General features: G+C 50.6%; 1 protein-coding gene across 1 annotated transcript in view; it reads left to right on the top strand.

Annotated features, from left to right (window-relative positions):
* Positions 1–2,640: 2,640 nt before the first annotated feature.
* The window catches only part of ZSWIM5 (zinc finger SWIM-type containing 5), a 100,328-nt gene continuing 85,929 nt past the window's right edge, over positions 2,641–17,039 (top strand). The window contains exon 1 of the mRNA XM_086617307.1: positions 2,641–3,337. Within this exon, the coding sequence (XP_086473433.1) occupies positions 2,641–3,337 (697 nt within the window). The remainder of the gene's footprint in view (positions 3,338–17,039) is intronic.

Below are 17,039 nucleotides of genomic sequence, written 5' to 3'. Positions count from 1 at the left end.
CAGCGGTGAGGCCAGAAGGACTGGAGTCGGTGGGTCGCAGCACGAGCGACCAAACAGACTCGAAGCTGGGAGGGGAACTGGGTCTGCTGGTGGCAGGGGCTCAGCAAATGGCCGGGCTCAGGAAAGCGTGCGGTGAATTATTGATGTACCTGATTCCAGGCTCTGAATGAGCAGCATCAGGGGCTGGGCGGGAGGCTGACATTTCGCATCCTTCCCCGGGGAGAAGAGGTCTGTCCATGTTCTTCAGGGGGAGGAGAGCTCCCCCCTTGTGAAATTCAAGGTAGTAATGAAAGGGACGGGGAGAGATGGAGAGGAACGGGGAGCAACAAATGTTCAGATGAAGAGGGAAAGGAAAAATAGATTGATTTGTCTTTGAAATAACATGCTAAGCCCCCAGAGACAGGCTGGCCAGCCACTGCACCGACCTTGCTTTGATTTGAGTCTGGATTATATGTTTTATGCAGTGAAAAGTCAGCTCGTTGGGAATGAATAACATCCCTGATTGAGCTGAAGTCTAAAATCCTCTTTATTGATACCGTGTGGGGACGACGCAAGTAAGGACACTCAAGGTTGTCACTAGGTGAGCTCTGCAGAGACTGGTGACAGAGGGATCGGGCAAGCTGGGGTGCCAGCTCTTGTGCAGGCTCACCCCACCTGAGCAGACCGGTAGCTACAGGGAGACACAGGTGCCAGCAGAAACTCTCAGGCAGTTGGGCTGCTGTAACACCAGATCCCATGGCCTCCGTCGGAAGTGCTTAAGATCCTGCCAAACTGGTCTCTGCCGGGAAGGCTTGCTCTGCCTTGGGACAGGAAGGTGCTTTGGGATGGCCCCATGAGGTCCCTCTGTGCAGCCAGAGAGGGGCAGAGGTGGACGAAGCCCTTCTCCTCCCGCCAGGTTCTGCCGTGGCCACAGCGAGCAGAGGTGATGCCCAACATGCCGACAGCTGCGCAACGTGCTCTGCTCACAAGTGCTCCCTGTCTAAAGAAATCCCTTACGGAGAGAGAAACACCCTTGGGGTTAAAGAAATGGGGACGTGATTTCTGGGGAGAATGTAAACAAATCCTTGTGTAGCTGCTGCCCCAGGCCAGGCCCTGCCTCTGATTAGCACTGATTATCCTGAACCAGACCGGTGGTAGCAAGGAACACCTCAGCCTTCAAGGAAAACCTCTTCCTGACCTTCATCGATTAGCATGTGGCTTATTCTCTAAGATGGAGATCTCTCATTGCAGTAGCTCTGCCTGCTCTCATTACCTGCCTGAGATCTGATTCCTTCCTTCCGAGTCCTGCGAAGGAGACCTTGGGCTCGGAGATACCTCGTGGCTTAGCAAAGGTGCATAATTATTTCCTGTTCCCTAATTGCATCACCCTGTTATTCCAGGAAATGTACTCCTGCTCTGTCAGTGAGAGTAAATAGGAGATCTCTGCAACAAGGGAGTAACCTGTAATGGTCTAGATGTGACTGAACTGCGGATAGAAAGGAATTGGGTTTAGATTCTCAAAGCACTGAGAATAGCAGAGTAAGAAACCCAGACTCTGAGATCTGTGAGCTCTGTTCTTCCTCAGAGGTTTGTCACTTAAAATTAGACAGGACAAAAGAACAGGAATGTATTTCTGGGGGAAACCCTGGGACAGTGTCCCGCTGGACGTGGCAGTAAAGCTACCAGCCCCCGCAGGGCAGCAGTGCTCTCTCTCCATCGGCCCTGGGCTGTGCTGGTCCTGGGGTGCTGCCATCACCCTCCATTGAAGCAGAGGCCGATGAGGAGTCAGTTCCCTGGATTTTCGGGTGCTGACTCAGGCAAAACATGCACCCAAGGACCTCGCTTTAATGCAATCCCACCTAAAATTGGAGCAGAGCTCCCTGAGAGTCAGCACTGTCTGTGTTTTTTCATCTCCTCTGCCAAAGGTCGAGTGTGTCACAGGACCTGGTATTTTCTTGCACCCAAGGATGCTGCAGTGATGTGTGCGATGAGCATCCGTACTACAGGGCTTTAAAAGAAAAGCCAACCCTGATGCCCACTGAAGGGTAGGGCGCTGCTGTCTGCTCTGCTACCTGGTGTAAACCCGAAGGGGATTTGTGGGTTAAGCTGGGTGTTAGGTTTGTGGGTTAGGCTGGAAATTGGGTGCCGCAGGGCCCAGACTTACAGCAGGTCCCCGGATCCCGCCGGACACCTCCGGGGGAGCGGTGCCGCGTCCAGCCCCGCCGTGCCCCTCCGCTGCCTCTGACTCAGCACAAGCTCCTTGCGCCGGCTGCCCTCGACGCCCCCTCGCCCCCCAGCACCGTAGGGACCGCCGGCCGCGGGGCTTTCCCACTCCCCGCCCTCCGGGCACGGGGGACGCAGCGTTCCCCGTATGCGCCGCCCCCCGCTCCCCCGCCTGGGGACACAGACAGTAGGGCAGCGGCGCGGTCCCCCGGGGCCACTCCGGGCATACCGGCAGGTGCAGGTCGGAGCGAGGGTCCGGCTGCCGGCATGGTCGGGCAGGGGGCTGCGGAGCGTCCCGCCCCGGTGGGGGCCGGCTCCCGGCCGGCGGGACCACCCCCTCCAGTCTCCACCCCCGGTTTCCCCCCCCCCCCCCCCCCCCTCCCGCCCGTCTCTCCTCCCCGTCTCTCCTCCCCTCGCCCGGCTCAGTCGGTCGCAGCCATGGCGGAGGGAGGAGAGGGAGAGGAGCTGCTCCGCCCGCCGCTGCCCGCCGGCGCCCCGGGCCCCAAGCGCTTGTGCTCCCGGGCCTGCCCGGCTGGGGGCACCGGGGCCGCTCACCCCCGTCCCGGGGCTGCGGAGGCCGGCGCGGGGCCGGGCGCTGGGGCCAGCGGGGCCCCTCCGGCACTGGCCGGCTGCTGCCCCGCGGCGGCGGCGGGGACGGCGGCGGTGGGGGCGGCGGGGACGGCGGCGGCGGCGGGGCCGGGGGGCGGCGGCGGCGGCGGGGCGGGCAGCCTGCTGCAGCCCGAGTCGCTGCTAGACGCGGCCGCCAAGCGGGTGGCGGGGAGCTGGGCGTTCGAGCGGGTGGAGGGCCGCTTCCAGCGCATCCCCGAGCCCGTCCAGCGCCGCATCGTCTACTGGAGCTTCCCCCGCAGCGAGCGGCAGATCTGCATGTACTCCAGCTTCCAGCCCGGCCGCGCCGCCGCCGCATCCCCCGCCAGCGCCGCCGCGGGGGGACCCTCTGCCGCCGTCGCCGCCGCTGCCCCCGCTCCAGCCGGCGAGGAGAGCCCCGCTGCCGGCCCGCCGCCGCCCGCCGCCCCCGCCACCGCCCCCGCCGTCGCGCCGCAGGGCGAGGGGCTGCCCTTCCGCCGCGGCATCCGCCTGCTGGAGACCGGCGCGGTGGACAACGTGCTGCAAGTCGGTGAGTGCCGGGACGGGGCCCCTGGGGGCTTGTGTCCGTTCCCCCCCCCGCCCTGTCCCTTCCGAACACTTCAGCCTTTTGTCTGACGCAGTTGTGGTTTGACAGGAAAATCCTGCCCCGGGGGCAGGGACCGCCTTGTGCTCCTCTGGGAAGATGCTGGATTTGGGTTTGGGGGGCTGGGAGGGCTGGGGGTGACCCCCAGGCGATGAGGTGCGTGTGCCCGGGTGTCACCGGCAGCTGCCCGCAGCGTGGACGCCGTCCATCCAGCCCGAGTGGGGACATAAAGCCACCCCCCCCGAAAGCGCCCGTCGGGGATTTGTATGGCGGGCACGCAGCCCTGCCGCTCCTCCCGCGCCCCGCAGCGTGAGTCCTTCTCACCCCTAAGCACCCACCCCCACGCTCCCACGGGGGTCCTGGCGCTTCCGCCGGGAGCTGGGTTTGTAAACAACCGACAACATCTCTCCAGCAGCTCTGAGCGTTTGTCTTTGTCTTCTCCGTCAGGGGCTTTTCCCCCCTTGCAAAATCTCTAGAGTGGCATCTGCCCCCCCCCGCGTTTCCCTTCCCAGCTCCCCGCACGGGCACCTTCAGCGGGGTCGGGGGGCGGAAAACGAAGGGTGCGGTGGGGGTGACAGGTTGGGTGGCGGGGGGGGGGCGGGGGGTGCCGCCGCCGCCGGCGGCGCGACGCGCGTGGCGGGGACGGATGCGCGCGGCCTCGTCGCTCTCGTTCGGTGACGAAGGGGCCGTGGGAAGGATGGTGAGAATAACGGCGTCGTGTTTTCCTCCATGGGCAGGTGGCTTTTGTGTGCGCCGGCGGAGGGGCATTGTCGGAGAGGAAATGTTTTTCCTCTTCCCCATCCTTCCAGTCCCTGTCCCTACCCGAAATCCGCCTCGTGCCTGTGTATATTTCAAGAGAAACAAATCGTGGTGTTTTACATGAAAATAATCCGCTCCTGGTTGTTATTGGAAGTGATTGAAATGCGCGTTCCCATTAAAATGACATTGGGCGAAAATTTGTTTTGCAAATGCGAAATGTAAATTCATCTTGTGCCAGGGTATGGCGTGAATGAGGGAGGGGAGGGAGGGTGGGTTTTGTTGTAAGGAATGGGTAGTTTGGCCGTCTTTATTTAAAGAGCCCTCCTTCCTTTTTGGGGGGAGAAAAAAAAACTGCTTAAAAAAAAAAACCCTATTCGGTACAGTTTACGTTCAGAAGAGCATTATCAAAACATTTTCCATTTGAGACGAGAACATAGGAGCCAGCAGAAGAATTCTCCTTTCACCTCTGAGAATACGCAGTGAAAATTCCTGTAGCACAAAAGGTTTTTCTCTGAGGATATGATTATACCCCTTTTTTTTTTGTGAATTAATATTTTCTAAGGGCTGTGTTAAGATGATTAATTATTCCCAGTCTGTTTAAAATACTTTGAAACTCAAAACCAAATAATTTTTTTTTTAGAACGAGAGGAGTAGCTCTGCAGGAACTTTAAGACTGGGGAGGGAAATAATAGCGTGTTGTGGGCGATGCTTTACTGACCTGCCCACCAAGGTGTGGATGCAGTGAGCAGCTGGTGTGGGAGTGGGAGATGGAGGCAACGACTGCCTAAAACCACAGCTGGTTCTGTACAAAGGAATTTTCTTTATTAATTAGTTTTTTTTAAATTTATTTGTCTTTGAAACGTGGCTCTGATGAGGTTTTTACCAGTGCTGTGAAGGATCTGCGTGAGCGCTAGGGTCAGGCGCATGTGGGACACACAGAGTGGTCCCATCCCAAAGTGACGTCCGGCGTTGGCATCCAGCGTCACGCGTGCCCCCGTCTCCCTGCGCTCCCCATTGCTCTTTTGAGCAAGCCAGAGGATGGGGAGGATGGTCCTGGCTCTGGTGTTTCATATCCCCTGACAAGTCTAAACCATCTCCTCAGCTTTGAAATCGGAGCTCGCGCCCATTGTCCTCCAAACTGTCAGCTTTTTAGATGAAGCAGCATGTTCTGGAAGCGGTCGCCGCAAAGTCGGCGGGTGATTTATCTCTTGTTTTTACAGCCCAAAAGGGGTGTGCAGGATGCTGGCCGTGGGAGTTTGCCTTCAGAGCAGGGGGGTTTGGGTCTTGGCTGTAGCGTGGCTCCTCTTCAGATGGGTGATGTGGGGTCAGGCACCTCTGGTTTTGTCCCTGGAGCAGCTCTGTCACAGCAGTCCCTTGTAGCCATGAGCAGGAGGAGGAGAATTTACATCAAACAAAAGGCTGTGAAGGGCTGCGTGTTTATCCGGGCGGACGAGAGGCATAGCTGAGATGTCCTCTGCCAACTTTCCACATCCATCCTGCGGATGCTGCTGGAAGGTGAGGTGGAAGAGCTCCAGCCACTGGAGACACAAACACTTTGTGGCTGCGTCTGTGTGTTTGCAATTAAGATAGAAACTTGGTTGTCGGCTTATATGGGAACCATTATGTCTGGGAAAAAATAAAACCCTAACCCTGGCTTACTTGATGCTCACCAGCGCTAAATCAAAACTACCGTTCCCCTCCAAGGACCCCTTTAATGGACACCGCCAGCTCCCGGCATCACGACCTGAGGTTTGCACGGTTGAGATTTGCTGTTAATAAAGATCAGATGTTCGTACAGTTGTGTTTCTGACTCAGACCTGTGAAAAAATAAGGATAGTACGGACGCGAAATTCCTTCTCTCTGTGGTTGGAAAAACCTCTTTGAAAAATTGAAAGCCAAGATCTGAGAGGAATGACCTTCTGGAGATGGAAGATGGTGTTGGAGGGGTGAGAGTTGTACTTGTGGGGACAAACTGCTTCGGGCTCCAGCTCCCTCGTGCTTACAAAGCTGGCATGTCTGAAAAAACCATATATGCCGCATTATCAACCAATAATTCCTTCATGCTTAGTAAAACTTAAACGAGGCTTAAACCCTGATCTCACTGGAGTCATTAAATTGATTTTTTTTTTTTTTCTGCTCAAAGAAAGATCTTGGATGTTGAACACAGGCATCTTTGTCTTCTTAAAAACTGCTTTATTATTATGTGTACAGATCCCGTCTTTGTGTGTGTGTGGTGTGTGGGTTTTTTTTCTTTTAATTTTTAGACAAATGACAAAAGCATGCAGGAAAGGAATGCAGAAATGCCAGGCTTAATATAAAGCATGCAACTGCACTGCATGCCGGGAATCCTAAAGGATACAAAACCTTTAACGACAGCAGTTAATTTTTAACAAGTTCACTCGCATAAATATTTATGAACAAAAGTTTTTACACCATTATCTCTTGGGTTCTTGGAGAGAGAAAAGACCTTTGGTGGATTTTGACAGCAGGCTGTGATCCAGCAGAACAAATCCATGTTTCTTGCCTGTGCACCCCAGTACGGTCTAATACAGTTAGCCCTCGAATCGTTGCGGCTGCTGATGGGTGGGTGAGTGTCTGTGTCAGTTTTAGGTGGGAATTCTCCTTTTTCTGAAATATCGAGCTTTGTGGTGTTCTTTGCGTTGTAAGCAACCGCTTCTGAACCCATATGGTGCGCGCTGCCTATGGCTCCGTACCCGCAGATAAGCCTTTGTGCCCCAATGGGGAGGTATGCGGTCCAGCCATAAGTACATAGGCAGAATTTACTTTTGCTGTTAGAGTAACAATGAAGCAGGGCTTTCAAACGCAGTGGCTTTGTAAACACTTGGAGGGAGCCTGTTTTTTTCAAACCTGCAATTAATTCTGAATATTTTTTTTGATGCTTTTGCAGGTCAATCCTGGGTGCCCTTCCCTGGTTCCCAGTCCTGTGATTAAGCTGGATGTCCAGGCACGGGGGATTTTCTGACCCTGCTTCAACAGCCTTCTGCCTGGGCAGAGGTTAAGTTAGAACTGATACCTTTACATAAAACCTGTAAATGCCTTTGAGATTTTAATTGGAGGAGTTTTGGTTTGGAAGCGTTTTCTTAAGCTGTAGTTTTCCTCTCCTGTTGGTGTATATGTGATGGTGCCTGTTGGAATGCAGGTTCAGAGGTAAAAATACTATTTTCTGTGCTCTTAACATGGTTGAAACTACTTTTTAGGTTTGTGGTGTTTTTTTTTTTTTTTTTCCCCCAACTACTTTTATGTTTTTTAGTTTGTGTATTTGTTTGGGTTGTTTCCCCCCCCCCCCCCAAAATGCTTGCTTTTATGAAAGCATTTGATTTCCTTCCTCTGTGACGTGGTATGGGACAGAGTCTAAATTTGTATCCAGTTGTTTTTAAAACTCTAGATGGTGTGCTGTTTTATAGAGGTGGCTATTTTGGGGAAAACACTTTGATGGGGCTCTCTAGGGCCAGTTGTGGTTGCTTTTGTTTTGTGTAAAGATCAGTCTCCTCTTGGGTCTAGGTTTAAGGCTATATCCAGTGGGAGCAGGTTTGGAAGGAAAGCCATGGGTCATGAAATATTTTTTTTTTTTTCCATGTTGAAACCTGGTGTCCTGTGTCAGGGTGCTCCTAAGGGTGTTGAATTTTTCTGTATCCTCTTAGTTTTTGGGTGGGGCGGTTGTTGTACAACATGTTTCCAATTTGCTAATTAATTTTCACTTAATTTTTCTTTACGGATAGATTACTTTATCCTGCCATGAATATTAAAATACATTAAACCACATAAAAGACGGTGGCAGAGGTTCATTAGCCCTGTCATGATGGAAACTGTTGAACATATACATTAATATACATTAAGCCCTTTACGTTTCTAGTTATTTTTTTTCTTACCATATATAATTAAAAGGAAGGATTATTAGGCATTAAAACTTAGGCTCTATTTATTGCTGCTCCCACATAGGTGAGATATTTCTTGAGCGTGTTCTGGACTGTATTACAGAAACTGCAATTGGAGATGATGTAAACCACCAGAGTTTCTTGCTGGTCATGTAGGGAGAGCTAGGAAAACTTTGACAGCTGGAATTTTAACTTTTTTTTTTTGAATTGCAGGTTCATTTATTGGGTTTAAGAGTATAAACAGACCCTCTGAAGCTGGGACATCTTTTTATCTGGGATTTTAATTACTTGAGGCAAAACAACGCTGGCTTAAAGAGGCTAGAGACCTGAAAAAATAAAGCAAAAGAAATTGAATACTTAGTTTTGGCTTTAAGAATAAACAGATTTGAAGTGTGACAAGTCCTAGTTTCTGGCTTGAGCAGGCAGTAGGAGTTTGTTCTCAGCTTTCCTGTGCTGTATAAAGCTCAGCCCAGGTGAGACCCTGGCTTTTCTGCTTCCAACACACGAGTCATTTACAGCAGATTTTAATTTCGCACACATCTAGAGAGAATCTTTTAGGAAATATTTAACTGTGCTAAAACTGCAGTAACATAAACCACATGTGCCTGCGTGCTTTGTTTCTGGAGCTTTGTGCGAGGGAATGTGCTTTGCTGTTATTTGACGCTCGCTTTGATGTTAGATGTTTTATGATTAGTCCCTCTAACCTCAGATAGGACTTTTGGAAAACTTAAACGAGCTCGTCTGTCCGATTGCTCTGTAAAGTCACATTCAGCCGTGAATCATCTCTTGTGGTGTGTCAGCTTTTAATTTTCTTTGGGAATATGTGTATTAAAAAAAAAAAAAAATCTTGGTAGCATTAGAGTTCCTTGATGTATGCATGAACCTAGGCCTGGAAGAGGACCTGGTCCATGGGGGAGGCAGCGAGTCTTCAATGGTTTTGGGGTTACATCCTGCTCCCCTTTCCCAGTGGGAGGCCTGCTTCTTTCTTGGGTTAGCTCAGATGAACAGTGTGGCCATACTTGTGCTTGTGTTTGATTTTTAGGGTTTTTGCATTTAGGTTTCACGGAGAGCTCTGTGTTTAGTGGTGGTGCAAGTTTTGCATCAGCCCACTCCTTGACCTTGAGTAGCTCCTGCGGGTGAGGAACCGAGTGGGGATTTCAGGAGGAGCAGCAGCATCTCCTCACCCTCTCAAGGCAGCTGAGCCCTGAGATTTTCAGTGAGAGGCCAAGGCTTGTTGCTGCATGACAATGCTTCGCGCTTAAAGTGGGTGAATTTTCTTCTGGAGGTGTAGGAATGTTGCTGTTTCTCCTGGGGATGTGGCATGTTGGTTTCTGTTCCTCTGGCCATGATCTGAGGAGCAAACCTTGCATAAGGTCCCAGGCGAGGTGGTGGGGAAGGCGCCTTCACTCACTCCCTGCCTCTTCACACTTCTTGTTTCCTCCAGTGAGGCCGTGGGTGAGACTTGCTGGGGACCTGGGAAGATGGGTGCTGGGGTCCTCTCCTGATGTTGCTCAGCAAGAGGCAGGTGATGGTTGAACATGTGTTTTCCTGTTGATCTTCCCATCTGTGCCTGGCATGGATGACTTTATTTTGCAATGAGCTGGAGGTGTGGAATAGCTGTCTTGAGGGTATTAAAATGAACTTCTGGTATGTCCTACCCTACACTTGATGCTGTCTTGAAGAGGTTATGTCATGGAGTTGTCATATTCCTGCTCCTGGAAAGGGATGAGAGGAGATGAGCAAAGTGGCTCCTCTGAATAACTAGTTCCTGCCTCTGCTGAATCTTGGATTTCTTTGCATGCATTGATCCATTCTCCAATGAAAACAAAAACTCAAAGGCATCAAGTCTTGGCTACGTTAATAAGTGCTGTGAGACAAGTCTACCTTTTAGATGGAGCCACTTTTGGAGGCAGGATGTGCGATGGTGGTGGGGAGCTCTCCTTGCCCCTTGGCAGAGCTGCTGAGGACCTGAAGATGCTCTCCTGCACACTTGGAAGAGCAAGACTGAGACCCCCTTGATTTTTGACCTGGCTTTCACAAGGGTAGGTCAAGACCCCTGACTTCTTGTGCCTTTGTAACGGGAGTTGGGAAGGGGCCTGATAACATCTCGGAGAGACACAGGTCCTGCAAAACCACTTCTTGGGGAATGTGGAGGGGAAGGCATCTTCATGGTTTTACAATTAAATGTCCCAGGAGTAAAAAGTCAATTTTTCAAAGGCTTTTTTTGAATCCTGATGTTTAAACATGAATAGATTCCACTTAGTTGGTGCAGCAGGTGTGTTTTATTAAATGCTGAGGATTCACCTGAGCAGGACACCACCACATTTCTCTCCAAATGGATTTTCCAGTGCCGTGTTTTAAGAGCATTTGCTTTTTTGTCTCAAGCTTACGGCTTAGGATTTTGTGCGGGATTGGGATTAGTCCTTGTAAAATGGTGCATTTGAAGTAATGCACAAATTAATAAAATCCTGGGCTTTTACTTGTCGCATTCTAGGTGCATGTTGCCAGGGATTTTTCTTTCTTTCTTTTTTTTTGGCATTTCTCGCATCATTAAAAACAAAGCTGCAAATGTGCTTAGGAGGCACATCTGCCGGGATGCCAGGTCGGAAAGGTTGCATGCGGATATGTCTGTCCAGGTTGTCGCCTGCAAACATCCCGCTGCTGTCGCCCCTGGGTTAAAATGGGAGAGGAGGGAGTTTGCATCCCCCTTGTGATGCCCCACCTGTTGCTGGGTGCCTGTAACGAGCTGCCTATGCCACCTGAATCAAACCCAGGGGCCACTAATTGTTGTCGAGGTTTGCTCAGTGGGTTGCAGAGTGGTATCTACCTGGCTGCTGTCTTTGCATCTGGAGATGGAGCCCTTGTCCTGCAGCTGCTGGCAGGGAGGGATTCCCTGTGGGAATGCCGGGGACTTGGTGTCTGGGACCTTGGCAAGGTCAGGACAGGCTGTGCCTCCATTCTGGATGCCGTTTGGTAGTCCTGGCCTCCATCCTTCAGCTGATGCTGGTGTGTGGGTGGCTGCTCCTGTAATAACCATGACTCGTTATTGGTGTTACGTGGGGTTTTTTTTAAAGGTGGGGATTGCAGGAGGTGGTGCGGCTGCCTTGATGAAGATGAGTGCTCTGTCAAAGAGGTGACAGAGCAACAAATGGGTTCCTGAGATAAATAAAATTTGCATTAATGAACTACAATGGCTTTGGATGCCAAATTAAAAGAAGTCTGTCTGGAGGATGAAAAATAAATGTATTTTCTGTCTCAACTCGCTGGTTTTCATCTCTTTGGATTTTGATTTTCTTTATCATCAGAAAGAAATTTTTAATTTTTTTTAAAGCCAGTTGTGTTTATTTTGGTTAACAGTTCATTGGCTGCTCTGTGTACAGAAGCTTTCTCTTGAATGCACTGAAAATATATTAAAAGTGCTTTTGGCTGTCATCTTTTATTTTGCTACTCCTTCGTGCTTTTTCCCAAAGCTGGGCCGTTGCCGTATCAAATGCTCTGAAACTGTCTGGTAGCGTTTTCCCTGCGGTGCTCCGTATAAACTGGAAATAAAAAGGGAAGAAATTGCAGGATTTGGATTTCTGCAGCTTTTTTTTTTCTTTCTCTGTGTGTGTGTGTCCCATTGAAGTCTAAGCAGCTGTCTCCATCCTCACAGCCCGCCGATGGCATGCACAGATCTGTTTCTTGTGATTAAAGGGAGGAATAATAACCCCAGTGTTTGGAGAGGGGCTGGGGAGCAAGTGCCTAGGGGAGCAGTGCTTCTCCCCTCCTGCCTGCTCCTGCCCACTTGGACCAGGGACCGAGGGACCTCCTTCCTGCATCCTCAGGGCTCTGTATCCCTCCGAAAGAAGCATCCCGTGCTGTTTGTGGAGAGCTGTCCTGCTGCAGCATCTCCAGCCTGGCTGGCTCCTCCATCCCGCACCAGCGACCTGTGGAGGCCCCGTTTTTTTTTTTCTATTCTGAGATGTTGAAACATTTCGGCAGCGCTGCAGCCGCTCGCTGCCGGCGCACTTTGAAAAATACCCAGCAAGTGTCGAGCATCTGTCTGTGAAGGGGGAGGAAATCCCCCCCCGTTATTATTTTCTCCCGATTGTCCTTGCTTGGTGTGGCTTTGGCTATTATGGGTTTGTAAAATAGAACCATATATGACCTTTTATCTTACAAGAAATAGGTTAAGCCATTTTTAAAGAAAGTGGTGGAGTCAGCAGTGCTGCTGAAGGAGCTGCTTTCGCATGGTTGATAGGCTGTGAAGCCGTTCAATGGACTTTGGTTTCAGAGACAATATCTGTTTAAATTAATCTTTGTCAGATACATGCCACTGCAGACAATTCAAATTCCATTTGCTTTCTGATCTCATAACAAAAAAGCACCTTACACTAGTTCTTTTATCGTAAAATTAACTTTTGTCTGTGTGTCCTGGAAACAGGGGTGGCATAAAATCTAGTTAAAAGGCTCTGTTATAGCAGGATTCTGTTTCTTTGTACAAGGCGGACTTTTTTTTCCCCCTTCTTTCCCCTGCGTGCATTTAAAAAGAAGACGAGTGTTTGAGATGGATTAGGGAGAATGCCAGCAGATGGACCGATTCTGTTGTTGCTGCTGGCAACCATCTAAGCAGCCATTTTGAACAATGCTGATACCGGGGTACTGATAACACAAAGATGAGGATGGGATAAATATCCAGCTAGTCCCTTTCTCCCCGCCTGCTCCTCCTCCCTCCCTTTCACGCTGTGGCTGCAGCCCTGTTATTAGAGAACCCGATTGTTTTCCAGAGAAATGCTTCATCCTCTTAGCTCGGCTGGTGGATGTCTAGTGTTGCTTATCGCCTTGATTTTCATCATGGTTGGTGGAGACACTGGCAGATCGTTCTCTCCCGGGAATGCCAGCTGCATGGGTCCTGAGGGGAATGGGGTGTTTGGGTGCTGTGCAGTTGTGGTGCTCTTTCCTCTGCCCTAGGAAAGTGCAAGGTATCTGTTCCTTCCTGTATAAGTGGAGACAGTTTCCTTCCCTCCTTGTGCGTGTTTTGTTTAATTACAAAGTGTGATGGCATCTGATGGGTGGATTCTAGGGTTTCAGGAGATGCACCGTGACCTAAATGAGTTTGAGCTCTCCTTTATGCCAAAATGATTAGTGTGGGGCTGGGATTGCAAATTGAAGGTATGCCCTTTGCCCATACACTGTTCTCCCCTTCCCCTTCTCCCACTCAAGTTGTCTGCTGGCTCTTGGGTATCTGGGTCGTGTTCAAGTCCTGGACCGGCTGCTCTTGGGGCTTCTTAAAGTCTGTTTGGACCGCTGGATTTTTAGCGCTGGGATCAGTGCCCTTCTATCTCTTGGTTTTGTTTCCCATCTCTGGAGAAGTAACCCTTTCATGGTCAACCCTTTCATCAAGAAAACCCAAGCAAGCTTCATCTTTTCCTAGCAAATGACAAAAAGGCTGTTTTGTCTTTTGCAGGAAGAATTGGGCCAGGATGAGCAGGGGCTTGTTCTGGGATACCTGCTGGGCTTCGCCCTAAGCTTGCTGGTGATGTAACGTGGTCCTGAGCGTGTGATCCACGGAGCCGTTCAGAGGATGCTGTGTAGCCTTGGCTGCTCAATACGAGAGCATCTGTGGGACGTGAAGGAGCTCAGTAGAGCTGCAGAGCATCTTGGACGGGAGAGGTGCCTTTGGGTTCTGAGGTCTGGGGTTGCTGTAGGAGGAGCAGAAGTGGTAGGTTGGGAGAGAGTCAGCAAGTAGCCTTTGGTTGCAGTTCGGTGTCTGAACGTGCTGTGCGTAGGAATGGCCTGTCCCCAAGTCCTCTCTAGGTAAGGCTGCCACGTTGTCTGCTGGAACCCCTCTGCAGCGTTCCTGCCCTCTGGAAGCATCAAGTGGTCTGGGCTGGGGCTGAGCCAGGCAGCCAGGGCAGGCACAGTATTCATACTGCTGCCTCTGGTTCCTGGTGAACTGCTTTGGGTCAGGGATTCGCAACTGCTTTCCAAATTGCAGATCTTTAAAAACATTCCCGGAGCTGCAGGGCCCCGCGTGGGGAGCTGAAGGTGAGCAGCAATCAGCTGGTGTGTTCTTGCTGCCTTTCTTGCGTGAGTCTGCAGACCACGGGCTGAAGCCTTCACCTGTTGACATTGCGACATCTCTGAGACCTTTATGCGTGAGGTGATGCTCTTACTGCAGCTTTTTTTTCCGGTTAAAACTTCTTTGGAGTTAAAAACTGTACAGATAAGTCTCAAAGAAATCTTATAGAATAGAATCATGGAATATGTATCTAATTAGACACAGTAGATGAAACTTTACTGTAAAGCAGCTGATGTAAGAATTTAAAAAAGGAGTTGGGCCGAGCATTTTATGGTTTCCCTTTTTAATCTGTCCCCTGAGTCTGTTAGGTTTTGAGGTAAATCTTGTGTTCTATTTCTTTATTTCCTTTTCAGAAGTATCTTCTCCCTCTTGAGTCCCCCCTCTTTTAAGCCTGCCTTATTTGATCCATAAGGTGTGGACTGGCTGTATTTCATTTACTTTCTAAAACAAGAGGCATCTGGCCAGAAGGTTGAAAACTCAGGCTGTGAACTCCACTTTGGAAATATTGTTGTGGTGTGTTGGGAAGTTGTTGAGGTTGGCTGAACTCTCTGAAGGCTTGGACTGAGAGATCGGGGGTCTCAGCAGGTTGGCTGTCACTGAAATCGGCTGTCATCATTGACAGATGCTTTTAGTGCACTCAGAGGGCTCCAGTGCCTGGTGTGGTCCCTAGCCACTTCCTCTCATGGTGGCTTCTGTTGTGTTACTGGAACTGTTGTGTTAGGACGTAATTTTTGGAGACTGGAGGATGGATGAGTAAAGAGCATCTGTTTTAAGGAGATACCTTCTTTGAAAGGTGGTGAGTGTCACGGTGAAGTGTGCTTTTCTGCCCCTTTGGCTCATGATGAGTTTGGACCTTAAAAGCTCGTGCAGGTTTTGATGGAGAGGAGCTGTGACCAATGTGTGATCAGGCATGGTGGTGAACTCGGTGGCTTCTGGTGTGCTGTTTCTGTTCACTTGCTTCCCACTGTGGAAAGTATTACTCACCAACCACAGGTACAAAGCAGATGCTTGGGAGGATGACCAAGAAGGAGCAGTGGGGTTTGGGGTGCTTTTAAACTATGACCTCTGAAATGGTGCAGAGTGGAGCTTAGCTCTGTTGCTCTTTTCCAGAACCTTTTAGATGGCATGGAAGTGTGCGTTGCCTCCCCTTCCTAGAGCTCTCTCCATCTCTTCTCTTGAGTTTGACTCAGTCTGCTTTAGTTCGTGGACCCTATCCCACTATGTAAAATTCAGGTTCTTGGGCTAAACCCCCCCTCAGGTGTGCTTAACTGCAGTAAGGTTTTTGGAGATCAAGGAGCATGTTCAGACAGTGGTCTATGAGGTTGCTGGTTTCAGAGCCAGGACACAGCACCTTGCTGTTAAAACCTGCCCACGGCCCTCTGCGGTGCAAGGACAACGGCTTCCGAAACCATCTTACCAAATGAACGGTGAAGAGCAGCACACATGCATGCTTCCTGCTGCTTTAGGGTCAAGGTGGAAGAGGAGGTGATTGGCAAGGACAGGCTGTTCCCATGGAGGTGAGATGAAGTGGGAGCAAATATTTGCTTCGCAGTTCGGAAATTACTGGTTATTTGGGAAAAGACGGTTTCTGGTCGCCTCCCGACCACGTCGCTGGGAGGATGTGGAAGGAGTGGGTATCTTCAGGTGCATCGCTCCGTCCACTTTGAGTCACAGCCTTCATACAGCACAAACATCTGTTATCTCTAAAATTCAGCATGGTGATTTGGTGTGAAAGATTCCCCTGCCTTGGGCCTTGCTTAAGCTGGAGCTTATTTGGGGGTGGCTCACGGTGGGCTGCCTTCTCCATGGGGTACCTGAGGGGCAGAAGGGGAACTGGAAGCATGTTAGGGCTGGGGCTGAGGGAAATTTTGCTCTGTTGCCTTTCTTCCTGTGTTGTGATCAAAATCTGTTGTTACCTAGGTTCAATGAAATCAAAAAACTTAGAAAAACTGAGAACGATAAAGATATTCTCAGCCATGACTGAGCTCCTCAACTTCCACTGTAGGAAAGAGGTGGGGTGGGTAATGGAGGAATGAGTTCATTGGAATTGGCCAAATTTGGGGCTTTTGCTTGAAAGCACTAGTTTTTCAAGAAGGACGAGCTGGTAGATACCAAAGGCTCTTCCTGAAATGACTGGTGCTTTGTTAATATTTTACGCATGTGAAATAAGGCTTAAGCAGAAGGACCAAACCAAATGAAGTCAGCACAGGGAATTGGAGCCGTGTTATGCTGAAAACCTGCTCCTGGACGGACGAGGAGTTTGAACATTGCGTGTTCCCTCTGCCGACGGTGTTATCACCCAGCGCTGCTGGTGCCACCCAGCACCTCTGGGGATTTGCAGAGGGGCTTAGCAGAGGTGGCAGCTCTTCAAGTGGGGATGCCGTGTTTTGGAGAGCATCCCAAATGGGAGGTTGATGCTTTCCATGAGTGATCGCTTCCTCTCTGCGTTCCCCATATTTGAAAGACACAAGGCAGTGGTGAGGTTTTCCCTTGCCTGCCTGCCTGGTTTTTGGCTTCTTTCTAGTGGCTCCCAGCTCAGCCCACAGCCTGTGGTTCTAGGGCTGTGGGAAGGACTGATGCCTGAGAGTGTGTTTTTTTTTTTTTTTTCCCCCCCACCCCTCCCCACACCCACACCCTGGTCAGCCACACTAAGGTTTCCTGGACTGTGAGGTTTGATGAACCGTTAACCTAAAAATGCCTTGAGTAGGAAGAAATGTTTCCAAGGTCTAAAAAAATGTTCCAAAGCTTCTGAAGTGGGAACAGGAGCTGTGGTTTGCCTGAGCGGCTTCTCTTGCTCCCGGCTCTGCTGTGAACTGGCTTCGCTGTGTGGGTGCAAGGGTATGTTTGGGATCTCGCAGAGACGGGAAGGCAGCCCTGCAGGGCTGGGTTGGCCGGAGGGGCTGTCTTCCAAGCAGATGTCCTCTTGGCATGA

Source organism: Tauraco erythrolophus, chromosome 10 (genome assembly GCF_009769465.1).
Source record: "Tauraco erythrolophus isolate bTauEry1 chromosome 10, bTauEry1.pri, whole genome shotgun sequence".
NCBI lineage: Eukaryota > Metazoa > Chordata > Aves > Musophagiformes > Musophagidae > Tauraco > Tauraco erythrolophus.
The sequence above is the reverse complement of the archived record's forward strand: the minus strand, read 5'-3'. Positions and strand labels throughout refer to the sequence as shown.